We start from the raw sequence: 27,872 nt of genomic DNA, 5'->3' as shown, positions 1-27,872 counted from the left end.
TGCTTGTTTTACATATGCTTTTTTTTTTTTAATGCTTTTTAAAAGTAGGTATCAATTCACAGCAGGTGACAAGTTTCCATACCAATTTTGAGTAAACTATATACTCCAAATAATTCAAATATGAAATAACTAGGACAAGGAGAATACATCCATCCTGAAGATCAAGTTTGAAAGGGCAGTATGACTTGGGTGTGTGTGTTTAAAAAACTCAACTGAGTAATTTATTAAAACCAATTGTAGGCAACTTGGGGTGGGAAATCTTACCATATCCAGAAATTCATAAACACTTGAAAAAACAAATATAAATTTAATGATAAACATTATGGTCAGGCTGTTTTATTAAGGAGGCAACCACACATACAAGTTCAGCTATAGAAATGTTTGCAAATCAAACTTCATGTGATCTAAAAGGACCATGCGTAATGTCAAAAATGGATGTCTGTACATTCAATAAAAATTTAAACATACATAGTCTAGATCATCCTAGAGTTATACAAATGTCTGGGGACACATATGTATCTAATTTCCTTTCAAAAAAACTCTTTTATAAAAGTGATGTATTGAGATAATTTTAAAAAGTATCTGACAATTATGAATGGTCCCCAGTTTTACAAAATGTGATTTCCAGGGAATGAAAACTGAAAAAAGTCAACTCTTCAGAGAGTGTTTTATATTATACAAACAAGTTCTGTAGAAAAATGATCCAGCAAATGCTTGAGTTAAGAATATTTATATTTTTTCCAATTTTTTACACTTTTATTAACACACTTACAAAAAAATAACATTCAAACACTGAGAAAATTAAATAACTTTGGAAGCAGAGCTCAAAGCTTTCTGCTTACATATAAGTGACAATTCTGGGCTGTTGGCACAGAAAAATAATCAACATTCATAAAACCCTTACTACTATATATCAAACATAAGTTAAAATCATAGGCACTAGTTTATCAAATCCACATTTCTTCTGTAAGACTAACCACAGTGAATCCTTAGATTTTCCCAAACAGAAAAATTGGCAATACACAAAGGCTTTCTAGTAAAAAGGCAATTTTTCTCTTTAGGAACCTAAAAGCCAATAGTCTGTGGTAGTACAACAGCAGGTAAAATAATGCTTTACCCAACTCAGATCCAAGTATGTTTTTAACAAGTGATGAAGTATTTTAATTAAAAAAAAAATACTTTTTTTTCTGATGCAGCCATTTAAAAACAAAGTTAAATAACCTGAATACTCCGTCTGAAACAGAAAATCTAACTTAATATAATGGGTGTTTCAAATAGAGTTAAAAATTCCTTGTAATTATTAGATTGCAGCATATTTTTCTTTTGCAATGTTGCACTGAAACGGAGACCTATTTTTGTTTTGTGTATATATGGTTTTCAAAAGAGACAGTGGCTAGTTCTTTTAGATTTTTACATGAGATACCCCCCACCTGAAGCAGATGCTTTCTTTATCTTCCTCTGAAAAGCAACATGTTCATCATCATGTGGAATTCTGGTGCCACCCCTTCCCTGACCCACACCCATCACCCTCAAATTCAAGGATAAAATTTCTTCCTTGCATTATACATCAAAATACACTAGCACTGGCAGTTTAAATCTCCAGCTGCGTGTGCTAACTGAATGACTCCCTACTGATCAAGCTGATAAAAAATACCACGGTGTCATAGCAGAATGTGGGTCGTGGCTTCAAAGATTGTGTCATTCTCTCAACCTATCAATGCTATCCTGAATATTAAGTCTCTCAGTTTCTTTTGCCAACTTACAGAATGTCTTTGACTAAAAGGAAATGAACTTATGTTCAAATCTCTACAATCCTTTAGGGTAACCTGATTGCCAATATTTCAGAGCCATTCAAATAAAATATTTTAAAACAGACCTCACCATGAAAAATGAGAAGCCTGCTGAAGAAAGTTTTAGTCTGGTAATTGTCTAATAAAACCGAAATAAGTGATTTCCAGGATATACTTAAGGGCCACTGGAGAGCAAGCATTTAACAGGTTAGAGTCAAATGTAGTGGGTTTCACTTGTTACCAAAAATGTAAAAATTAATGTAAGGCAGAATCCAAAGTCAAAAGGGACAGTATTTCCAAAGGAGGTTTTCTACAGTTACCTAGGTTAGAGCGGATCAACGTAAGTAGGATTCAGCAGGCTATAGCTTCCTACCACCTAACAGACCGTTGCGTCAATTAACAGTAACAATACAACTGTCATTACCAGAGATTTTATAAGTTAAGTGCATAGATTTCCCCCCTCTCTCTCATGGCATGGTTTTGTTCCAGGTTGTAAGCACTGAGGCAGTGTTGTTCATATCAAGAAGAAAGACACTTACTACTTGCTCTTTCCTATCATGGAAACCTGCTAATAAAACACGATCTCTTAGTTCTGTAACAGATATAATAGCATGTGAAGAAGTTGGCTTCAACAGCAAAGGCTATCTTTCCTGAGCCAGGAGCTATAAAGTTTAGAAAGATTGTACAACTGATAGTAAGCCCTTTTGGCAATCAACACAAACACACAGAAGTCCGATGTGTCAATGCAACATGGTGGATGCACGGTGTAACATTATCTGGTGGTGGTGATATATGAGCTACATCCAAAACTCAAGATTAAACAAAATGACAATTTTTCGGTTGAATCTGCAAAAATAATTTGTAGAATGCTCACAAATTTAGGTATTATGTTTGAAATCTCTAGCCTAGATTTCTTCCCACCCCCATGCTCCCCTCCATCTCAATCTAGTTTCTTGGAGTACTAGTGAAACACTAGTGAAACGTTTTAGATAATTAGTCAGAATATTAGTTCTCATTAACACAAATATTTATTGATACTATTTATACAGTAAATTAGGTTGAATGTGAAGTTTTGGATAGCTTGAATTCACCATTTTCTTGTGCACAAAGGTATTCTCTCATTTACAAATGGGCATTTCTCTTTGGCATCCGTTAGTTTTTTGCCCAGATATTGGCCTCTGTCAAATATTAAAAAAATCAACTTAGTTTCTATTAAACAAAACTAAATGTGATTCCATGAAGAGTGATTGTATGATTACCAAACACATCTGATGTTAAATGTCATTAAAGTGCTGCTTGATCATCTCTGTCAGTTTGTGCTAATTAAGACAGAGAGGGCTGGGATTTATAAATCCCAAGAGTCTTATCTGAACAGTCTGCATATAAAAGTTGTCTTTTAGCCTGGTGAAGGGGTATCCAAGAAGCTGTGGATCTCTGCATTCTCATCTTTGCTGGTCAGTAACAGCCATCTTTCCAACTGTCATCTTTCATGCTACCATAGGTTTTAGGAGCTGGCAAGGATCTGAAAAAAGCAATTTTATACAGTGATTTGCAAGGTTTTATGAAGTGTTACCATATAATTTCCCACATATATTAATTACTTTGCAGTGGCATCCCGATCCAATGAAGGCTGTTCCAGGGGACTACTAAGGTCAAAACTCTAAACAGCCTATTAGCACAATTTTCCCCACACTTGGCATTTCCACAACCTTCAAGTTTTACTGGGCATCAGGTGACTTCACTAACAGCTTTTTTGTTAACACAGCTACTATAGTAAAAGAAAGGAAATGAGGGCAGCCCAGGTGGCTCAGCGATTTAGCGCCACCTTCAGCCCAGGGCCTGATCCTGGAGACCCGGGATTGAATCCCACGTCAGGCTCCCTGCATGGAGCCTGCTTCTCCCTCTGCCCGTGTCTCTGCCTCTCTCTCTCTCCTCTCTGTGTTCCTCATGAATAAATAAAAAGTCTTAAGAAAAAAAAAAAAAGAAAGGAAAAGACTGTCTCGTCTCTTCCAACAGCACAGATCACCAACCTTTTATATTTTTTATCACCGACCTTTTAATTACTTAATTTGAGGGGGGCAGAATTATGAACATAAGAGTAGACAGTGTCACCATCACTAGAAAGGTAAAATGGCATAGGGCTTATGTGGACTTTTAAGTCAGACATACTTAGAACTGAAGCCTTATTAGTTGTCTAGTCTCAGACAATTTACTTAACCTCATTAAATTTCAATATTCTTCTCTGAAAAAGAGAGATAATAAGGATTTAATGTTTATGTTATTGTAATGTTTAATGTTAATGTAAAAATTCAATAAGATACGTATCAGTTATTCAGCAGAGGTCACAGCAAAAGGCTGTTGTATATTACTACTGAATTCAGAACTGTAATATATTTATCTTACAATGAAAGATTTGGGTAACTCAGTTTAAATGTTTACAAGAAGAAAGCCATTTTTTCCCATACAAATAAATATTTAAAGTTTGATTATTTTACTGATGGTGGTTCACATCCTGAAAGACAGATACTAAGTTTACTGATGGTGGTTCACATCCTGAAAGGCAGATACTACGATTACACAGACGCATGGTTCCCAACCTGGCTGGCCTCAGAATCACCTGAAGATTCAACAAACAACAAAAAAATTATCCACAGATTTTGGCCTTCATATTAGCTAGATCTGTTTCCTGGGGGGTGAAATTTAGGCCTCTACATTTATATAAATTCTACAGAAGATTCTGTGTTATATCAAAGTCTGAAAACCACCCTCTTAGATAATACTCAGATTTGATAACTAGAAGTTTTATCTTAAATCTCACTCTAAGTTCTAATAAGCTTATCTTTATTGAATAACATTTTCAAAATGAACAAATATCACAACCAAATTGAGTCGTTTTAACAATTTTTTCTAGGGATTCTTGCAGATGCCTGATGACATTAGGTACCCAGGCGAATTTTAGTTGAACAAAGTGGTATGATACCCTAGTGTCTTAAGTGAAGATTTCTTTAAAACAACAAAGTAATGTTTTATTCCAGTTCTACTAAGACTCTAATGGGAACCCATTAGGACTCTCTGGGTTTGCTACCACATGCAGTGATGAACATAATTCCAACCTACTCACTTTCCTATGCTCAAGACTGTTGAAAGAGAACATGTGCCACTTACCTGCGAACAGGCTGTGCAAGTTTGCTGCGAGGCACTGGTATACCCCCAGCAGAAGGGGCACTGGGTCTGGGCAAGCCACTTCTCATCGCGGTTGTCCCTGCAGGTCTGGTCAGAGTAGTGCTGTTGATATTGTTGGGAGGGTTTGCTGGGACTGTGTTCTGAACCAGGGGAGGCCCAGGTGAGGAGGTGGTCTGTGTGAGCTGTGTTGTTTCTTGGCTACCAGAAGAACCAGAGCCATGGTTACTAAATGCTTTTACTGGTTGCCGGAGAGCCAAAGGAGATGGTGCTGCAGGGGAGCGGAATTTGCCTGGAGAAGGTACTGCAGAATGGCAAAGAAAAATCAATGTTTTTAGTATGAACCAAGTGTAGGTGAAACCAATGCTTTGTATTACACTTGATGACTAGGCTACCAGTACATCTGTATTCATGAAAACTCACTCTACAGAAATGCAAGGAATAAAGAGTATTTCTGGGCTAACAAAACAAGATAACTGGTAAGTATTAAATAACCAAATCTTTATTCAGAGGACTGCAACTATCTTTCACAAAATGTGTCTAGGAACCCACAACACTAGAAAAGGCATTGTAGGATTGTACTTCGCTGTAGCAACTAACCTGGCCCATACTGTAGAAATGAAAAAATGGTTGACTACCACATGGTTAATTAGAATTTGAAACATAATCTCTTCAAAAAAAAAAAAAAATACACGTAAACAGTATCAAGTATCTGGTCACTATACCTCTCAAAATCCTGTATCACTTACAGTAACTTAAGACTTGTAAATAAAACATTAAAAACAAAACAAAACAGCTTCTATTGTTGTACTTCACCAAGCAGAGAAGTTATAAATCTAAGGGCATATCAAGATATGTACAGAATAAAGATGGTACATTCTTCTGGAATGGCAATTGTGTAAGTTAAAATTTTAACTTTTAAATTAAATACTGATATATGAAAGGATAAAATATAAAATTTGCATCAATTTTTAAGTCAAAAATAGGACTTCAAATAAATTTTATTCTTGCAATTGTCCCTTAATGTTTGTTATAAGTTCAGATCTCCTAGGGGACAAATTCATCATTCCCTGTTTATTCGGTTTAGCTAGTCAACTCTAAAAGGGCATCAATTTTACTTTTTTCAAGTGTTTTTGGATGGCTACACACACACAAAATGTAAATTAAAAAATGTACTTTGACTTGCTTATTGAATAATTTGAGAAGTGAAGAAAATGGAGAGGGGGAAGATGAAAGGGAGGACTGATGAGACTGAGACTCAGGTCACTCTATTCTCTCTCACCCTCCTCCATTAGTTTGAGGAGGATATGACTGAAGGGAAAGCCTTGGTTCTAAGACTATAGAAATAGATTATTCTACACAATTCTATCTTCCTCACTTCTACTAATCTGTCTAAATGGTGTGGGTAACAGTAAGGTCTGACCCAGTAGCTAGTAGGAAAGGAAAGAATGGATGAATCTGGTCACTATTTTCTTCTGCTCTCTGAAAGAAGAGAGGATAAATTTCAGCTTCAAAACTCCCCAATAGGCAAAATTCCTCTCACCTTCCTTTTGATAAGATTTTTTATACATAGCCCCCTTTCTTTCCCCAATGACCTTTCTTGCCTCCTGTTTAAGTCCCAAATGTCAGCTTTTCTGTGCTTAAGATATATTAAGCCTCAGTACTTGATGGGCTCAAATGATCTCTGCTTGGATCCAAAACTCTAGAGCCATGATTCTTATAATTGATTATGCATCAGAATCCCAAGGAGCTTTTTAAAAAAGAATACAGAAACCCAGGCACCACCTCCACAAAGTCTAGTCTAGAATGCAACTCAGCTATTTATATTAAAGCCATCACAGGAACTTTAAGCCATGATGGCAAAACTGGGAAGGAGTTACCTTCCTGCTGTAAACACCTATGCAACTGGACAAAATATACAAAAGTTTTCGAATACTGGACAACAGGCAGTTACAGAACTCTAATTCCCTAGAAAAGGAACGTAAATGTGGTAAGCCCTGTGAGCACACTGGCTTTTTGGGAGGGAAGGAGATGCTTTTTGGAATACAGAACAAGAAGGAAGATCCTGAGCAGATCATAGTTATCTTGCTGAGCTGAGAAGACAACAGTTGGAATTTGAGGAGCAGAGTATCTTAGAAGAGGGAGCTGCTCCAGATGACCTTTATAACTCAGCTGAAGTGTCTGCTTGAATCTTTGGCTAAATATTGTGCTATATATATATACCAAGTGAAGCTCCATGAGACTGACCAGAGGAAGACTGAGACATTATAAACAAAGCTCACTAAAAAGCATTTGAGTTTCAACCAGTTAAAGAATCCTTGCTGAATATCCAGGGCAATCAGGAGACACTCCAAAAGGAATAACTGAGTCCTAGAATAAAGCTACTCAAAATCTATTCTAATAAAACTTAAAATAAGCCTCTAAAGCAGAGGTTACCAAACCATCACTCATAGGCAAGTTAACTGTTTTTGTAAATAAAGTTTTGTCAGAACATGGTATTCATATATTGTCTATGGCAGTTTTCCAGCTACAAGAGAAGAGGGGAGTAGTTTTAACACAGACCATATGACCCACAGTCCTAAAATATTAACTACCCGGCCCTTTAAGAAAATGTTTGTTGATCCCTGCTATCATGGACCAAACTGACCCACAAATAAATGCTTGCCACAATAAGGCTCAACACTATTTATTTATTCAGAAAGGGTACACATGCATGTGTGTGAGTCAGAGGGAGGGAGAGAATCTTAAGCAGTCTCTACGCCTCAGTGTGGAGCCTAATGCAAAGCTCAATCAGCCCTGAGATCATGACCTGAGCTGAAATCAAGAGTTGGATGCTTAACCAACTGAGCCACCCGGGTGCTCCAAAGCCCAAAATTATTTAAAAGAAAATAACAATATCCAGCACAGAAAATACAACTTCACAACAATGTCTACTATCCAATAAAAGAACAATAGACACATAAAGAAATAGAAAGGGGCACCTGGATGGCTCAGCGGTTGAGTATCTGCCTTTGACTCAGGTCATGATCCCAGGGTCCTGGGATTGAGTCCCACACTGGGCTCCCTGCAGGGAGCCTGCTTCTTCTCCCTGTGCCTGTGTCTCTGCCTGTCTCTGTGTATCTCATGAATAAATAAATAAAATCTTAAAAGAAAAAGAAATATGATAACCAAAACCAGGATAAAAATTAGTCAACACAGACAAGTCATAAGGCTGACTGAATTAGCAGGTAAAGACTTTGAAAATAACTATATATAATATACATAGTAGCCCAAACCAAGAGTAATATATATATTTCTAAGGATATAAAGAAAAGTGTAAAGAGAAATAAAGATTTTTAGAAGAATTGGGCAAAACTTTTAAAGATGAAAAATATATCCAAAATGCTAAGTTTACTTGATGGAAATTAATAGCAATTTAGATGCTACAGAAGAAGCACCTGAAGATACAACATAATTACTTAAATAAAAGCATACAGAAAATAAAAAAACTAAAAAAAACCAAAAAAAAAACCTTTAGTAACCTAGGTTGAGATCATACAGTCTAATATATGCAATCAGGGTCCCAGATGGAGTAGGGGTATGAGAGGGACAGAAAATATTTGAAGAGTGGTTGAAAATCTTCCAAATTTGGTAAAAACTATAATCTTACATATTTAAATAGTTCAAAAAACCCCAAGCACAAGTTAACACAGAGAACACCGTATTAAGGAACACTGTTGCCAAGTTCCTAAGATGAATAATAAATTTTAAAATCTTAAAGGACCTTTTCTTTTTAAACAGAGGAACCAAGATAAAGTATCATGGACTTCTCAAAAGAAATGGGGTAAACCAAAAGACAACAGAGTAACATTGTTAAAGTGCTTAAAAGCCTGTTTTAAAGTTCTACATTCAAAAAATAAAGTTCTACATCCAGAAAAATTATCTTAAGTTTTTATTTCCAATTTCTGTTAACACACTGTATTAGTTTCAGGTGTATAATATAGTGGTTCAACACTTCCATACATCACCCTGTGGTCATCACAAGTGCACTCCTTAATCTTCATTCAACCCATTCCTCCACCTACCTCCCCTCTGGTATCATTGGTTTATTCTCTATAATTAAGAGTCTATTTCTTGGTTTGTCTCTCTTTTTTTGCCCCTATGTTCATTTGGTTTGTTTCTTAAATTCTACATATGAGTGAAATAATATGGTATTTGTCTTTCTCGGACTTATTTCGCTTAGCATAATACTCTCTAGCTCCATCTACGATGTTGCATATGGGAAGATTTCATTCCTTTTTATGGCTAATATTCTACTGTAAATATACATACATCTTCTTTATCCATTCATCAGTCAATGGACACTGGGGCTGTTTCCATAATTTGGCTATTGTAGATAATGCTGTTATAAACACTGGAGAGCATATATTCAAAATTTCTTTTCAAAACTAAAGTCGAGGGGCACCTGGGTGGCTCAGTCAGTTAAGTATCTGCCTTCGGCTCAGCTCATGATCCCAGAGTCCTGGGATTGAGCCCCCATCAGGCTCTCTGTTCAGCGGGGAGCCTGCTTCTCCCTCTCCCTCTGCCTGTTGTTCTGCCGACTTGTGTTCTGTCAAATAAATAAATAAAATCTTATAAAAAAAAAAAAAAACCCAAACCCTAAAGTCAAAATATAGACTTTTAAAGACAAACAAAAGCTGAGAAAAGGGATTGCCAGCAGTCTTTCACTAAAAGAAATGTTAAAGGAAGTTCTTCAGCACAAGGAAAATGATACCAAATGCTATCTGTATAAACCAATAGTGCCAGGAATGGTAAATATATTAGGAAATATAAAGATCATTAAAAAATAACAGTTTTAAATCATTTTAAAGTTTCACTGAAAGATAAGTTTAAAATAAAAACAAAAACATACTCTGGTGGCACCTGGGTGATAATATGGTTAAGCATCTGCCTTCAGCTCAGGTCGTGATCCTGGTCTCCCGGGATTGAGTCCCACATTGGGCTCCGTGCTCCACAGGGAGCCTACTTCTTCCTCTGCCTAGGTCTCTGCCTCTCTCTGTGTCTCTCATGAATAAATAAATAAAATTAAAAGAAAATACTCTGGGATTTAATACCTATGTAGAATTAAAATAGATGACAAGTGGCACAAGGAATGGAAGTATACTGTTATGTGGTTCTTATATGATAATGAAGTGGCCTATTGAGAATAAACTAATAAGCTAAATTTGCAAAAAAAAAAAAAAGTGATATATGAAAAATAAGCCAACAATAAAAATAAAATGTAATGTTAAAAGGTACTCAGCTATTCCAGAATAATAAAAGAGGAGGGAATAAAGGAACAAAGATCTGAAAGGACAGAGAGAAAACAAACTGAAAGATGGTAGGTAGATTTTAAGCCAACCATATTGATAACTGCATTAACTCTGAATAGTAATCACTAAAATGAAAAGGTAATGATTGTTGGTACCCACAGAAAAGCCAGAGCAACATGCCATCTAAAAGAAAGATTTTAGAGAGGACTTTCCAAGATGGTGGAGGAGGAGGAGACCTCAGCTTCATCAGGTCCCAGGAATTTAGTCAGATAGCTATCAAATCATTCTGAACACCTGTAAACTCAACTGGTGATCTAAGAATTGCTGCAATTCTACAAATAGAAAAGTGACCACTTTCTGCAAGAATGACAGGATGGAAAAACTCACCTCAAAAAAGAGAACTAGAGGGATACCTGGGTGGCTCAGCAGTTGGGTGTCTGCCTTTGGTTCAGGGTGTGATCCCAGGATCCAGAATCGAGTTCTACATCCGGCTCCCTGCAGGGAGCCTACTGCTCCCTCTGCCTGTGTCTCTGCCTCTCTCTCTCATGAATAAATAAAATCTTAGAGAGAGGGAGGGAGGGAGGGAGGGGGGAGAGAGAGAGAGAGAGAGAGAGAGAGAGAGAGAGAGAGATAGATATCTAGAGGCATATTAACTGCCAGAAACCTAATCAGTATGGATGTATGTAAGGTAACAGAACTAGAGTTCAGAATAATGATTAAAAGATACTATGTGCGCTTGACAAAAAAGCATAGAAAATACTAGAGAATCCCTTTCTGGAGAAATAACTAAAATCTAATCAAGTTGAAATTTAAAAAGGCTACTAATGATATGCAATCTAAAATGGAGGCTCTAACTGCTAGGATAAATGAGGCAAAAGAGAATTATTGATATAGAAGACAAAATGATGGAGAATAAACAAACTGAGAAAAAGAGATAAACAACTATAAGATCACAAGGGGAGGATTCGAGAGATAAGTGGTAACATAAAACCAAACAATATTAGAATAATTGGGATCCCAGAAGAAAAGGAAAGAGAGAGAGAGAGAGAGAGGAGCAGAAGGCATACTGGAGCAAATTATAGGTGAAAACTTCCCTAATCTGGGGAAAGAAACAGGCATTTGAGTCTAGGAGGCACAGAGAATCCCCCGCAAAGTCAATAAAAATAGGTCAATACCTCAACATATACTAGTGTAGCTTGTAAATCTCAGAGACAAAGAAAATGCTGAGAGCAGCTTGGAACAAGAGGTCTGTAATGTAAAAGCATAGAAACATTAGACTGGCAGCAGACCTATCCACAAAGACCTGGCAGGCCAGAAAGGACTGGCATATATTCAGGATACTAAATGAGAAAAATATGCAGCCAAGAATACTTTATCCAGTAAGGCTGTCATTCAAATTAGAAGAAGAGATAAAAAGCTTCCAGGACAAACAGAAACTAAAAAAATTTAGGATCACTAAGCCAGACCTGCAAGAAAGGGGATCCTTTAAGCAAAGAGAGAGCTCAAAAGTAATATAGGCCAGAAAGGAACAGAGACAATATACAGAAACAGTGACTTTACAGGTAATACAATGGCATTAAATTAATATCTTTCAATAGTTGCTTTGAATGTAAATGGGCCAAATGCCCCATCAAAAGACACAGGGTATCAGATTGGATAAAAAAGCAAGACCCATCAATATGTTGTCTGCAAGAGACTCATTTTAGACACAAGGACACTTCCAGATTCAAAGAAGGAGGTGGAAAACCATTTTATCACCAATGGACATCAAAAGAAAGCTGGGGTGGCAATCCTTGGATCAGACTGTAAACCAAACACTAATAAAACATGAAAAAAGACACTATATCATAAAAAGGGTCTATCCAACAAGAAGATCTAACAATTATAAATATTTATACTCCTAACATGGGATAAATTATATAAACCAATTATATAAGCCAATTAATAACAAAATTAAAGAAACTTATTGATAATAATAGAGAGGGGGACTTTAACACCCTACTCACTGCAATGGACAGATAATCTAAGCAGAAGATAATAAGGAAACAAGAGCTCTGAATGACAGACTGGACCAAATGGGTTTCACATATATATTCAGAGCTATTCCACCCGAAATCAACAGCATACACATTCTTCTTGAGTGCACATGGAACATTTTCCAGAACTGATCACATACTGGTTCACAAATCAGGTCTCAACCGGTACCAAAAGACTGAGATCATTCCCAGCATATTTTCAGACCACCGTGCTTTGAAACTTGAACTCAATCACAAAAGGAAATTTGGGAAGAACTCAGATACATGGAGGTTAAAGAGCATCCCACTGAAGAATGAATAGATTGATGAGGAAATTAAAGAAGAATTTAAAACATTCACGGAAACAAATGAAAATGAAAATACAACTGTTCAAAACTTTGGAATGCAGCAAAGGCAGTCCTAAGAGGGAAGTATATAGCAATATAAACCTTTCTCAAAAAACAAGATCTCAAATACACAACCTAACCGCAACACCTAAAGGAGCTAGAGAAAGAACAGCAATGAAAGCCTACACCCAGCAGGAAAAGAGAATTAATAAAGATTAGAGCAGAAATCAATGAAATAGAAACCAAAAGAACAGCAGAATAGATGAACGAAATAAGGAGCTGGTTCTTTGAAAGAATTAATAAGATGGAGAAGCCCCTGGCTAGGCTTATCTAAAAGAAGAGAAAGGACCCAAATAAATAAGATCATGAATGAAAGAGGAGCACAACCAACACCAAAGAAATACAAACAATTATAAGAACATATTATAAGAAACTATAAGCCAACAAATTAGGCAACTGGAAGAAACGGATACATTCCTGGAGACGTATAAACTACCAAAACTGAAACAGGAAGAAATAGAAAACCTGAACAGACCCATAACCAGCAAGGAAATTGAAGCAGTAATCAAATATCTCCCAACCAAAGAGTTCAAGGCCCAATAGCCTTCCAGGGGATTTCCACCATACATTTAAAGAATTCATACCTATTCTTCTGAAGCTGTTTCAAAAAACAGAAATGGAAGGAACATTTCCAAACACTTTCCATGAGGCCAGCATTACCTTGATCCCCAAACCAGACAAAGACCCCACCAAAAAGGAGAATTTCAGACCAGTGTCCCTGATGAACTTGGATGCAAAAATTCTCACCAACATACTAGCTAATACAGGGGTTCCTGGGTGGCTCAAGTAGGTTAAGTGGTGCCTTTGGCTGGGGTCATGATCTCAGGGTCTTGGGACTGAGCCCTGAGTCATGCTCCCTGCTCAGTGGAGAGCCTGCTTCTCCCTCTGCCCCACCCCCTGCTTGTGCGCTCTCTCAGGTAAGCAAATAAAATCATAAATAAATAGATAGATAAATGCTAGCCAATATGATCCTACAGTACATTAAAAGGATTAATGCACCAAGACCAAGTGGGATTTATTCCTGGGCTGCAAGGATGGTTTAACATCCATCCATCAATCAATCAATGGGATACACTGCATTAATAAAAGAAAGGACAAGAACCATATGATCCTCTCAACAGATGCAGAAAAAGCATTTGACAAAGTACAGCATTTTTTCTGAGTTAAAATTCCTCAAAGTGTAGGAACAGGAAATATACACCTCAATATCACAAAAGCCATATTGACAAAGCCCACAGCAAACATCATTCTCAATAGGGAAAATATTGAGAGCTTTTCCCCTAAGGCCAGGAACATGATAGGCATATCACTCTTACCACCATTGTTCATCATAGTACTGGAAGTCCTAGCCTCAGTAATCAGACAAGAAGAAGAAATAAGAAGGCATCCAAATTGGCAAAGATGACGACTAACTCTCACTCTTTGCAGATGACATGATACTCGGTGTGGAAAACCCAAAAGACTCCATCCTAAAATTGCTAAAACTCATACAGGAATTCAACAAAGTGGCAGGATAGAAAAGTCAATGCACAGAAATCAGTTGTGTTTCTATACACTAACAAGAAGACTGAAGAAAGACAAACCAAGGAATCGATCCAATTTACAATATCACCAAAAACCATAAAACACAAAGAAATGGATAAACATTCCACGCTCATGGATTGGAAGAAAAAATATTGATAAAATGTCTATGCTACCAAGAGCAATCTATACATTCAGGGCAATTCCTATCAAAATACCATGGACTTTTTTCATAGACCTGAACAAAAAATCCTAAAATTTGTATGGAACCAGAAAAGACACCAAGTAGCCAAAGGAATGTTGAAAAAGAAAACCAAAGCTGGTGGCATCACAATCCCGGATTTCAAGTTGCATTACAAAGCCGTAATCATCAAGACAGTATGGTACTGGCATGAAAACAGACATACAGATTAATGGAACAGAATAGAGAACCCAGAAATGGATCTTAGCAGGAAAGAGTATCCAATAGAAAATAGTCTCTTCAACAAATGGTGTTGGGAAAATTGGACAGCCACAGAAGAATGAAACTAGTCCATTTTCTTACACTATACACAAAAATAGACTCAAAATGGATGAAAAACCTAAATATGAGACAGATATCCATCAAAATCCTACAGGGGAAGACAGGTAGCAACCTGTGTGATGTTGGCCAGAGCAACTTCTTGTCTAAGAAGTAAGGTAAGAGAAACAAAAGTAAAAATGAACTACTGGGACTTCATAAAGATAAAAGCTTTTGCACAGCAAAGGAAATAGTTGACAAAACCAAAAGACAACCAAGAGAATGGGAGAAGATATTTGCAAATGTCTTATCAGATAAAGGGATAGGGCCCAAAAATCTATAAAGACCTTATCAAACTCAACACCCAAAGAATAATCCAATCAAGAAATGGGGAGAAGACATGAACAGACATTTCTCTAAAGATGACATACACATGGCCAACAGACACATGAAAAAAATGCTTAACATCACTTGGCATCAGGGAAATACAAATCAAAAACCACAATGAGATACCACCTCACATCACACAGAATAGCTAAAATTAACAAGTCAGGAAATGCCAGATGTTGGCCAAGGATGCAGAGAATGGGGAGCCCCCTTACACTGTTGGTGGGAATGCAAGCTGGTATAGCCACTCTGGAAAACAGCACGGAGGTTCCTCAAAAAGTTGAAAATAGAGCTACCCTATGACCCAGCAACTGCACTAGTAGGTATTTACCTCAAAGATACAAATGTAGTGATCCAAAGGGGCACCTGCACCCTAATGTTTATGGAAGCAGTATCCACAATAGCCAAAGTATGGAAAGAGCCCAGATGTCCATCAACAGATGAATGGATAAAGAAGATATGGTATTAAAAAAAAAAGAAGATATGCCATATATATAGAATGAAATACTACTTAGCCATCAAAAACAGAATTCTTGCCATTTGCAATGATGTGGATGGAACTAGAGGGTATTATGCTAAGTGAAATAAGTCAACAGAGAAAGACAATTATCATATAAGATCTTACGTGTGGAATTTAAGAAACAAAACAGAGGATCATAAAGGAAGGGAGGGGAAAATAAAATGACAAAATCAGAGAGGGAGACAATCCAAAGAGAATCTTAATCACAGGAAACAAACTGAGGGTTGCTGGAGGGGAGGGGGGTGGGAGGATAGGGTAACTGGGTGGTGGACATTAAGGAAGTTATGTGATATAATGAGCACTGGGTGTTATATGAGACTGAAGAATCACTGAACTCTACCTCTGAAACTAATAATATATGTTAATTGAATTTAAATAAAAAATAAATAAAAACACATTTTAGTCAGAAAAACACAGGTTTAAAATAAAAGGACAGAAAAAGATACAACATACAAAACCAATCATGAAATAGCTGAAATGTCTATAAAATCAGAAAAAATTATTACGAGATAAGAGTTCATATGTTAAAGCAGCCAATTCAGAAAAGAATGTAAGAATTCCAACTGTGTGGATCCAAAAACAGATGTACAAAACACATGAAACAAACTGACATAACTGAAAGCCGAGGGGAAACAAGTCTACAATTAGATATTTCAACACTATTCCTTCTCCGTAACTGATAAAATAGATAGAAAATCAGAAAGGACAGAGACACACACCACCATCAGATTGGCTGGACATTTACAGAACACTCCACTCAACTGATCACAGTTCAAACTTTCATCAGAAGGTGAGTGAGTAAACAAACTGTGGTGTATCCAGACAATAAAGTAAGTATTACTCAGCAATAAAAGTAAACTGATGATATAATAAGGATGACTCTAAAAATTATGCTCAGTGAATTAAATGCCAGACATGAAAGAGCACATATTGAAAGACTCCATTTATATAAAATTCCAGAAAAGGCAACTCTATGGTAACAGAAAGCAGGTCACATATTTGCTTGAGGTTGAAAGACAGACTAGGAAGGAGTACTTTTGGGGATGATGGATATGTTCTATGACTTTACTATACTGGTGATTACATGAACGTGTGTGTGTGTTTAAAGATTTATTTATGTTAGAGAGACAGAGAGAGAGTGAACACAGCAGTGAGAGGCAGAGGAAGAGAAAAACTCCAAGCAGACACCAAGTTGAGTGCAGAGCCTGATGGGAGGTTGGATCTCAAGACTCTGAGATCACAACCCGAGCCAAAAGCAAGAGTTGGTCACCCAACCAACTGTGCTACCCAGGTGCATCATGAGTGTGAATTTTTGCTGAAATTCAAACTCTGTGTTTAAAATTCCAATTGAATACAGTTGATGTTAAAACAAAACAAAACAAAACAAAACCTCCATAAGTGACTCTATAGTAGAGCCAAGGCAGAGAATAATGGCTCTCAACTCAATCATATCCTGGTCCTCAACAATTGTTAGTCTCCTCTGGTAGAAAACTGAAGATATCCACAGGCCCTGAGTACTACTGAATTGCAAATTCCATGATCTTCACAGATTTTTTTTTTACCTTACATAATCTGTATTCCCTTTTCTATAGATGACTACAAATATATCTTCACAACTCCATTCACTACACCCAGCCTTTGTCTCCCTTGCCAGACTAGTCTCTACCCAAGTTGTTTCAGCGGCTTCCTGGAGGCTTCCTGGTTAATCAAGGGTCCATGGCACTAATCTAGCCTCTTCATGAGGGTGGGGTCTGGACCTCCTCCTTCTAGTACTAACTCCAAAAAAAGGCCATCTTCAGTCCTAGCTTTTTCCATATTTGGTAGTCTTTCCTTTTGTTTTGGTAGGAACACAGGTTTCACACAGGAGCAAGAACAGTAAAGTTCAGAGGATCATAAGCTTCAAAGAGTATTCTGGAAAAGTCTAGGGAGTTGGGGGAAAATGGCAATGAGGTCAGATTAAGAGATCCACTAAGACACTGTAAATGACAATCTGTTAGATGAGGGATGACCGAAGAATCCTAGGCTTCCTTCTATCTATCTATCTATCTATCTATCTATCTATCTATCTATCTATCTATCTATCTATGCAAGACAGAGAGAGAGAGAGAGAGAGAGACAAAGACACAGGAGGAAGGAGAAGCAGGCTCCATGCCGAGAGCCTGATGTGGGACTCGATCCCAGTACTCCAGGATCGTGCCCTGGGCCAAAGGCAGGCGCTAAACCGCTGAGCCACCCAGGGATCCCCTAGGCTTCCTTCTTATGGTGAGTTATGTAAAGCACATGGTGAAATCAGGCATTTACACTAATGAGGCTAAGAGTGTTTCATTTCTACTTGATAGCCTTACAAATATTGGAATATATCTATAATGTCTTGAATGTCTTACCCAAATATTATATTGAAAATAGGCTTTATGAAAGGCATCTTTTCCTCTGGAAAGACTTCTGACCACCCTTTAAACTATTAATAGTACTACCAGGGAAATGACTGTCTCCTGAAATTTTTAAAAAATGTGACTCTCAGTCTTCCACTTGGGAAAATGGGACAGATGTATTTTTCCCTATTTCACCCACTTAAGTATAATTTAAAACCCTGGGCATGATATACAAAACAGACATAAAATTCTGATGTGGAGAGGAGAAAGGAAGACTGCCTAGGGACGTTACAACCTAAGGGATGACATGGTAATGAGTTGCTAGGTTTTTCTTCTTGTTACATATATTCCAAATTAAAGCTGAAGAAACTGGAAACCTGAAAAAGCCATCAGGTATGACAGAGAAAAAAAAAAAAAAAAAGTCTGCTCTCTCTAGCCAAAGAACTAGGAAAGAAAATTTTCAGGTAATTATTCTATTCTAGCCAAACACCACAGAAAAACTATAGTCCTACTCTCACCCACATGAGTAAGTGCTGGCTGATGGGATGTCCAGACTTCTATTCTTGTGATGTTTAACAAGGTGCCCTAATATCTTCTCTAGGTATCAGAGGTATCAGAGAAGGTATCAGAGAAGACAGTAATCAGATGTTCTTTTCTCTCGTCATGGGTTGGTGCCAGAGAAGGTCCAGTAGAGAGTCATGACTTTGATGATCGCTCACTTAGTGGTATCAAGACCACCTCCACCACAGTGTGAGTGGAGACCAAGTGGGGAGCCAGAACCCCCACCTCCACCACCTGGCCCCCCTTTCCCTTGGATGCCAACAGAGACTGAGTAGAAAACCTGGGCTTCTATTCCCACATATCAGTAATGAAATGCCCCCAAGCCTCATCTACCAAATGCCTGAGTGGGGTCAGAGAAAGACACAAGTAGCCGGAAAAAAACAAAATTAGAACAGTATCAAAATTAGAACAGTATCAAAGTATCAAGGGCAGCCCTGGTGGCTCAGTGGTTTAGTGCCGCCTTCCGCCCTGGGTGTGATCCTGGAGACCCGGGATCGAGTCCCATGTCAGACTCCCTGCATGGAGCCTGCTTCTCCCTCTGCCTGTTTCTACCTCTCTCTCTCTGTGTGTATCTCTCATGAATAAATAAATAAAATCTTAAAAAAAAAAAAAGGTATCAAATAGACCAATCTCTCTCATGAATGTAGACATAAAACTCCTTAACAAATTATTAGCAAATAGAACTCAGTGATATATATGCATATATAAATCATATACCATGATCAAATGGAGATTACTCTAGGATGCAAAATTGGTTCAAAATTTGAAAATCAATGTCATCCACCACAGCAACAGGCTGAAGGAAAGTCACATGATCACACCTACGGATGCAAAAAAGCATCAAAATTCAACACATATTCACAATAAAAATTTTGAGAAAAACAGGAATGGGGGAACCTGAGCTTGATAAATAACATTTACAAAAATATAACCTTATACCTAATGGTGAAAGAATGCTTCCCCTCTAAGAAAGGAACAAAGCAAAAATACATGCTCTTACCACTTATTTATAGTGCTGGAAGTTCTAGTCAGTGCAAGAAAGAAAATAAAAATAAAAGGCATCTAGATTAGAAAGAAACTGTCTTCTTGATTGTTACATCAAAAATCCCAAGGAAGCCACATACACATACACAAAACCCAACTTCTAGAAATACTGAGTTCAGCGAATTCACAAGATAGAAGATTAACACATAACAATTGACTGTATTTCTTTATAGTAGTAATGAATGTACAGAAATCAAAAAATTCAACACCATTTGTATTGCTCCCCTAAAAGAGAAATCTATAGATGTAAATCTAATAAATATCACAGGTTAGCTATGAAAATCAAATGAGTAACGTATAAATAGTTGGTACATGTATAATATTATGCAAACTATAAGGCATACTACCACCTGTGCCTTCCTTATTTAAGGAATACTGGAGTCTTTCAGCCTGTTGCAGCTGAGTTCTCTGGAGAGATATTCAACAATGCTACTCAAGACAGTTATCTCCTAGGCCGTCTTTATAAATTAACTAAACCATAGGGATTAATTAGGCTTTACTGACCAAATTAATTATGACAGTAGGTTATAATTTTTCTTTTCCTTGTTTTAAAGATTTTATTTATTCACGAGAGACAGAGAGAGGCAGAGACACAGGGAGGGAGAAGCAGGCTCCTTGTGGGGAGCCCAATGTGGGACTCAATCCCAGGACCCCGGACTAACGACCCGAGCCAAAGGCAGACGCTCAACCACTGAGCCACGCAGGCACCTTGGTCATAATTTTTCTTTACTCATTCTGGATACTGAGAATTACACTTAAATCGAGGCATAAAATGAAGCTGTGTTATCTACTCTGAGCAAGAATCAGAACTCTAATTATAAAACTGACATGACTAAGAATGCTAACCTTGGTGTCTAAGTCACCTCTGAAATGAAATGATGGGTGATATGAGGATTCCTATTTTTAAAACATTCATTTTTGTCTTTTAACAAGCATTTAATAAAAATGGTAAGTTTTCTAACTGAAATTTAGAAAATACAATAGGCACTTTAGAATGAGAAAAACTGAGTAAACTATATACTGTTTTTAGGCTGATAAATATTCAGAGAATGTTTTATAAATAATATATCTCAAATGTACATAGCAGTATGGAAAAAAATAGATACTCCAAATGGTGGTCTTCACAGTGATATGTCCAAACTATAAATTCCATTAACTGTATAATTGTTTAAAACGTGTAAATATCAAATATATAGTATACAATAAAAATATACACATTGCCAAATACTGGCCACTGTGGCCAATGAGGGAAAACATTTATTAAAATAGATATGCCTTTCAATTATTTAGCAAAGATTATTTTTTTAAAGATTTTATTTATTCATGAGAGACAGAGAGAGAGGCAGAGACACAGGCAGAGGGAGAAGCAGGCTCCATGTAGGGAGACTGATGTGGGACTTGATCCCGGGACTCCAGGATTATGCCCTGTGCCAGTGGCAGACGCTAAACTGCTGAGCCACCCAGGGATCCCCTATTAAAAAGATTAAGAACAAAAATACTTGTCTACTCTCCTTTACTACAGTAAGTTACATGATCCCAGTTACTTAGCGAGGTCTACACACATCAAGGATAGTAATAGGTTACTGACATAATAAAGACTTAAAAATAATTCCTTGTTATTAAAGATGGCAGGAATGGTATAAATATGATTCTCTCATTAGAGTCAAAGGACCTTGCTACAAGAGTTATTAGTGACTATCTACGCCAACCTTTTCACTGTGCAGAGAAAAAAAAACTGCCACAATTACAGAGACCAACTGAGCAAACAAGAAAATCAGAACCTGAACCTACATCTCCTGATTCCCAGACTGGTATTCTTTACTGGGAAAGTGAAACACCTTTGGGAGTAGAAATTAAAATGTTATTTTCACCAGTTTATTTTCAACTAGACTTAGAACGTTTGTGAGGCTACTACCCTAGGCAGGTTTCATAATACATGTTACCAAGGCCTATTAAATTTGTGAAGACTGACAAGTAATCACACAAAAAAATTAAAAAGACAAGGAAGCCTTTGATTTCTTCTTGCTTTACTATACATGACTCGCTGTTATTTTCGTAAGCACACAGTTATCATGAGATTAAACATATGAGGCAGAAGACACCCCCTGGGAATGGTCTTCACTATAGTTTTTCTTCCTTACATAAAAAAAAATTGGTAGATATAAATAAATAAGCTACCAGCAAATCGTGCAGCATTAACAGCATTTTCAAAATAGGCAAAAAGTGTTAACAATGCAAATGTTCATGACTGAGAAATGGATAAACGAAATTTGGTATATCCATACACTGAATACTGTATCTCAACAAAAAGGAACAAAGTACTAACATGTGCTGTAATAGGATGAACTTTTGGAAACACTATGCCAAGCCAGTCACAAAGATCAATATTATAGGATTCCATTTACATGAAATGCCAGAAGCATAAAACCAGAGACAGAAAGATTAGTAGTTGCCAGGGGGTGGAAGGAGTGGGAAATGGGTTACGGGAGTGATGAAAACCTCTAACGTCAAAATAATTGCTCAGCTCTGTAAATATACTAAGGAACACTGACTTGTACACTTTAAAAGGATGATTTTATAAGTAGGGAAGAAAAGCAAAGGTAAGAAATCTCAGAAAATAAGCAGTCATATTTTTTAAGCTTCCCAAAACAACAGAAGAAGGATCTCTACAGACACAAAATTAGAAGATCTTAAATCAAGTTCCCTTACAAAATGTTTAGAAAAACCAATTCCAAAGAAAAATGAGTAATAGAGAAGGAATGAGGCCAAATCCCACATGAAGTTACTATTAAAAAAAGAAAGGAGCAGAATAACATTTCTAATAATGGTAAAACCTTGCCAGAAATCATGTCCACTATGCACACACATACAAAAGATGAAACTTATAATATTTCAAATCCTAAAAACATTCAAGAAGATGATAAAAGATATGAAAGAACATCATAAATTAGAATGGGAAGCACCTCAAAAATGAGGTGATGGAACACAGAAAAGAACTGGACCTAAATCATTCTAAAATGAAGTCTAAGAAAGAACACCAGAGTTACCACACATAATAGATAATGCTTTAAGAGAAATAGAAAATGAAAAAAAGAAATAGAAAATGAAACTTTTACAGAACAAAAAGAAATGAAGAAATACAAAAAAGGATTCAAGGGAAGGTAATTGATACAGAAGACAGGTAAGGAATATCCAACAAACGTGCAATAGGAGCCCCCACAAAAAAGAAAGTGAAAGAGAACAGAATACTAAAAACCATGATTCAAAAGAATTCATCTGACATTTTAAATTATGTGCAACTCCACACTGAAAGAACACACTACATATCTGCGGAAATCAACTCAGAATGACCAACATTAAGATATATTCTCGGGGGATCCCTGGGTGGCTCAGTGGTTTGGTGCCTGCCTTCAGCCTAAGGCGTGGTCCTGGAGTCCAGGGATTGAGTCCCACAATGGACTCTCTGCATGGAGCCTGCTTCTCCCTCTGCCTGTGTCTCTGCCTTTCTCTCTCTCTCTGTGTCTCTCATGAATAAATAAAAAAAAATTTTTTTAAAAGATATATTCTTGTAAGTTATTGACCTTTAGAGGCACCTAAATGGCCCAGTTAGTTAAGCGGCTGACTCTTGATTTTGGCTTGGACCATGATCTTGGGGTCCTGGAATTGTGCCCCGCATTGGGCTCTGCACACAGCAGGAAGTCTGCTTCAGGATTCTCTACCCTCCTCCTCCTTCCTCGCTCTCTCTCTAAAATCCAAGGGGCTCCTAGGTTAAGCATCTGCCTTTGGCTCAGGTCATGATCCTAGGGTCCTTAGACTGAATCTCAGATTGGGATCCCTGATTAGCAGGGAGTTTGCTTCTCCTTCTCCCTCTGCCTTTCTCCCCCTGCTTGTGCTCTTTCTCTCAAATAAATAAAGTCTTTAAAATAAATCTTAAAAAAATAAATTATTAAACTTTAAAGAAAAAGAAAACATCCTTGGACATCCAGATCAAAAACCACATGAATGTAAGAGAAACAACTTTTTATTCCTGAAAAAAATGGAGAAATGTATTTAAGACACTCAAGAAAATGTCAACCAAAGATTTCATATCCAGCTAATGAATTTCAAAAATAAAAAGGTCAAACTGTCACCAATACACAAAAATTGGAGTGAATGGATATTGCTCCTATAACTCCTTTATATGAAATCTATAGAGAATGAGCTTCAAACAAGAAAAATGGTGAAACAGTAATGTACAGACTGAAGGTAAGCATCAAATATATATTTAAATGTAGAACTAAGACTAAATAAAAGAGTACAAATAACTCTTTGATAATGGATATGCAGTGTATCTACTAAAAAAAGGCAATCAAATGCAAAAGTTTTTTTTTTTTTTTAAGATTTTATTTATGAGACAGAGACAGAGAGCACGATGGAGAGCGCACAAATGGGAGAGGGAGAGAGAGAGCAGCAGACTCCCCTCTCAAGGAGTCTGACACCCTGAGATGTCAGGGCTGAAGGCAGACGTTTAACCAACTGAGCCATCTAGATGCCCGGGCAAAAAGTTTTATAGACTATTTTCAGTAATCACATTTTATGGTGTTATGCTAATGTTTTCCCCAGATTTTGTGTGTAATATGGGATAAAACAATTTTTAAAAAATTATTTATATATTTACGAGAGACAGAGAGAGAGGCAGAGACATAGACAGAGGGAGAAGCAGGCTCCATGCAGGGAGCCCGATGTGGGACTCCATCCTGGGATTCCAGGATCACACCCTGAGCCAAAGGGAGACACTCAACTGCTGAGCCACCCCAGGTGTCCCAAAACAAATTGTTAGATGATATTCTATCTGTTGAGAGATAGGGCTCTCAGAGCAAGATAAAAAAGATACAGGTGTAAGTTAAGAGATTAAGTCATTACCATTAAACCTTGAATTTGAATAGGTAGTATCACCACGAACTCATTAAGGCATTCAATCTTAAAAGAATACACAGACATGAATCTACACATACGTTTACTAACTCTAGTAACTAATAACTAAAAAACCTAGAAACAATGACCAACCCAGTAGCAATAAGTAGAGCTAGAACACAGATTTTGGTTCTAAAAATACCATTTCCTACCAAAGGAAATTTGGACTTTTTGGAGAAATAACTAAATCTAGGTCTGTAGCTGGAAATGTACAAGATGTGCCAATCTTGTCATACCAGTTAGTATCAAAGACTACTAGGGTTGTGTCAAAAAGACTTGAGGCCAACCTGAAGCAGCTTCCACCAAAGTTGGAAAAATATGGAGAATGAACCAAAACATATATAAAAAGAAAGTTTAGGGGATCCCTGGGTGGCGCAGCAATTTAGCGCCTGCCTTTGGCCCAGGGCGCAATCCTGGAGACCCGGGATCGAATCCCACGTTGGGCTCCCGGTGCATGGAGCCTGCTTCTCCCTCTGCCTATGTCTCTGCCTCTCTCTCTCTCTCTCTCTCATAAATAAATAAAAATTTAAAAAAATACTTTAAAAAAATAAAATAAAAAGTTTAAATCTATAAAATCATAATGACATATATTTAAGAAAAATATGGGTCACCTTTGGAGGATGGTAGATTGCCAGTTTATTTTGTAATTAGTGAACTGTGAGAAAGAATAAGCATTTATTTGGAATATCCTAATGAAAGTATACTGCTGGGTGAGCAAAGAATAAGTTTCTCTTTATATAAGTATTCTGACCAAAGAAAAGTATTGGAATTGAAATAAACTAATTCTGCAATACCTAATAAAATACGGATATAAGCCTTAAGCATCAATGACTGTTAATATCACAAAAAAAAGGTAATCCTGCCTTGTGCATCTGTATAGCTAAAGCAGCACCACACCTTTGAGATAGTCTTGCCCCAAACAGCAAAACTGAATCCAATTAAGCATCTAGGTCCAGTTACCAATTTATGGGAAATACAGAGAAATCTACTAAATGACATCATAGAAAAGATATCAGCAAGATCCAGCCTGTGTATCTACATCCACAGCTATAGGGCAAATGATCTGGTGGTTTCTTCAAACTTAACAAGGGTAAGAGTTGGCAGAAAACTATAAATCAAGAGAAATGTAAAAACACATATATTAAAGAAGCAGATCTACAGTTCCATTACCTGGATGATAAAATCATAAGAAGGAAGTGATTGCTATAAAAATTCAAATGAATGGATACTCTGGGGGAGTGGGTCAAGTGAGGATTGTGTTTGGAAGCAGACAGGTAGTTTCTGAAGTAGCAAGTTACAGTGTCCTGATATAAATGATGGTCACAAGGGGGTTGTCTTACAAGAATTCATTAAACTCTCTATGCACTATGTGGTTTTCTGAATTTGTGTTATATTTTTAAATAACAAAGTTTAAATAAACAGATTCATGTTAGAAATCCTAAATTTATTAATTCTAAATTCTTAGAAAAATGCACTAGAGTATATGAAAGGACAAGTCAAAAAGTTCTACAATCTCAGAATACGGAGAGAAATATTTTAACAAGGTCAATGTATAACTGAGGGAAAACTAGAAAGTAAACAAAGTGCACTAAGCTATAGTTTTACTATTAAAAAAATTGTTTCCTCTAATGGTAACAGCATTTTTTGCCTTACTATAATCTTGGGGATTAGAAAGGAATAAGAATATAATGAGGTTAACTGAAATTAGGTGATCTTTGAAGGCATTATAGCTCCAACTATTCTTTAAAAAGGCACAAATTTCAGAGGAGAAACCTTTTTTTTTTGAGAGGAGAAACTTTTGATCTAGGACTTTCTCAGCAAAAGAAACTGATACATGTAGTCAAGCTGTAACTAAAGAACAAAAGATCTTGGAAAATCACAAAGACTTACCAACTCTAAATATAAGTAAAATCTATTCAATTATCGTTCCAATAAAACCAGAAATGGCTGATAAGAATTTGTAGGTTTGGAGAGAGCCCTGTACCCTCTCCTTTCATATGCTCTCAATTTTACATAACAAAATCACGAGAAGGGGACCAACTCCGATCATTTTAACTGTATCTAAAAACACCAGACAAGAGGCTGGCTTTGACCACAGCTATAATAGAAGAAAAAGTAAAGAGGGGCTAGACATAGAGGCAGGAAAAAAGGAGAAGGATATAATAATGAGTGTATCTTGTTTATGATATAGATTCAATAAATATTTGTTAATGAAAAGGGAATACAAGAAATTTTAAATTTAGGATCCAAGGTAATGGCAAAATTCTCTAGGTTCTCCATTTTCCGAGAGTCTGATATCATATAGCACTTTAACCTCCTATCAATATGGCCTTTTATATGGGATCCCTGGGTGGCGCAGCGGTTTAGCGCCTGCCTTTGGCCCAGGGCGCGATCCTGGAGACCCGGGATCGAATCCCACATCGGGCTCCCGGTGCATGGAGCCTGCTTCTCCCTCTGCCTATGTCTCTGCCTCTCTCTCTCTCTGTGACTATCATAAATAAATAAATTAAAAAAAAAATATGGCCTTTTATAAATGTTTATCTCACTTTGAATATTCAAAATACAGTGAATATTTAACTACCATCCCTAGCTAACTTATCTTTAGTTGCCTCTTTCCTTCTAACATATGCTTCTACATTTTAATTTGTCCTGATCTATGCATTCATTTTTTTCTAAGTAGTCTTCAGTTTTTCCCTCTGACTTGGTGAGGTCTCTACTTTGTTTACCTCCACTTCAATGAGTTCCCAACAAACAGGAATGAATCTCTCTTTGTCACAGCAGTTTAAGCAATCATGCCTATGAAGCCTTAACAATACACAATGGATTTTTTTTTTTTCTTCAAAGAGAGGGATGGGCTGAAGAAACAATAAACCTTGTAAGAAGAAAATGCAAAGGGGAATGTGTCCAGCCTTGCTTGAGTTAGTGGCATGACTATGTTCATTCAACAAATGTTTATGGTGTGTCCCTTTGTGTGTCCCAGGCAACACAGTTCTTTCTTCCCTTCTCATCTTCAAACTCCAGCTACTACTAAGTGCAATTAAAATCAAAGTGACCAGGGTCCCTGAGTAGCTCAGTTGGTTAAGCATGTGACTCTTAATTTTGGCTCAGGTCACAATCTCAGGGTCAAAAGATCAAGCCCTACATCAGCCACCATGCTAAACATGGAGCCTATGTAAGATTCTCTCCCTCCCTCTCTCCTCCTCCCCACCCAGTCTCGAATGTGCTGGCTCTCTCTCTAAAACAGTGACCATATCTCCAATTGTCAAGGGAACCACCTTCTTCCTCTTTCCACGATCCTATCAGTCCTTAAAATAAGTACATCAACTTTCTAG

At 37.0% G+C, this 27,872-nt stretch overlaps 1 protein-coding gene across 2 annotated transcripts in view; it reads right to left on the bottom strand.

The window, feature by feature from the left end:
* Positions 1-306: 306 nt before the first annotated feature.
* SLAIN2 (SLAIN motif family member 2) overlaps positions 307-27,872 on the bottom strand; it is a 78,440-nt gene continuing 50,874 nt past the window's right edge. For both annotated transcript variants that reach the window (XM_077847946.1, XM_077847947.1), the window contains 2 exons: positions 4,956-5,274; positions 307-3,312 (listed from right to left, as the gene is read on the bottom strand). In XM_077847946.1, the coding sequence (XP_077704072.1) occupies positions 3,246-3,312; positions 4,956-5,274 (386 nt within the window). In that variant the 3' untranslated portion in view covers positions 307-3,245. The remainder of the gene's footprint in view (positions 3,313-4,955; positions 5,275-27,872) is intronic.

This window comes from Canis aureus, chromosome 14 (genome assembly GCF_053574225.1).
Source record: "Canis aureus isolate CA01 chromosome 14, VMU_Caureus_v.1.0, whole genome shotgun sequence".
NCBI classification, from domain to species: Eukaryota; Metazoa; Chordata; class Mammalia; order Carnivora; family Canidae; genus Canis; species Canis aureus.
The sequence above is the reverse complement of the archived record's forward strand: the minus strand, read 5'-3'. Positions and strand labels throughout refer to the sequence as shown.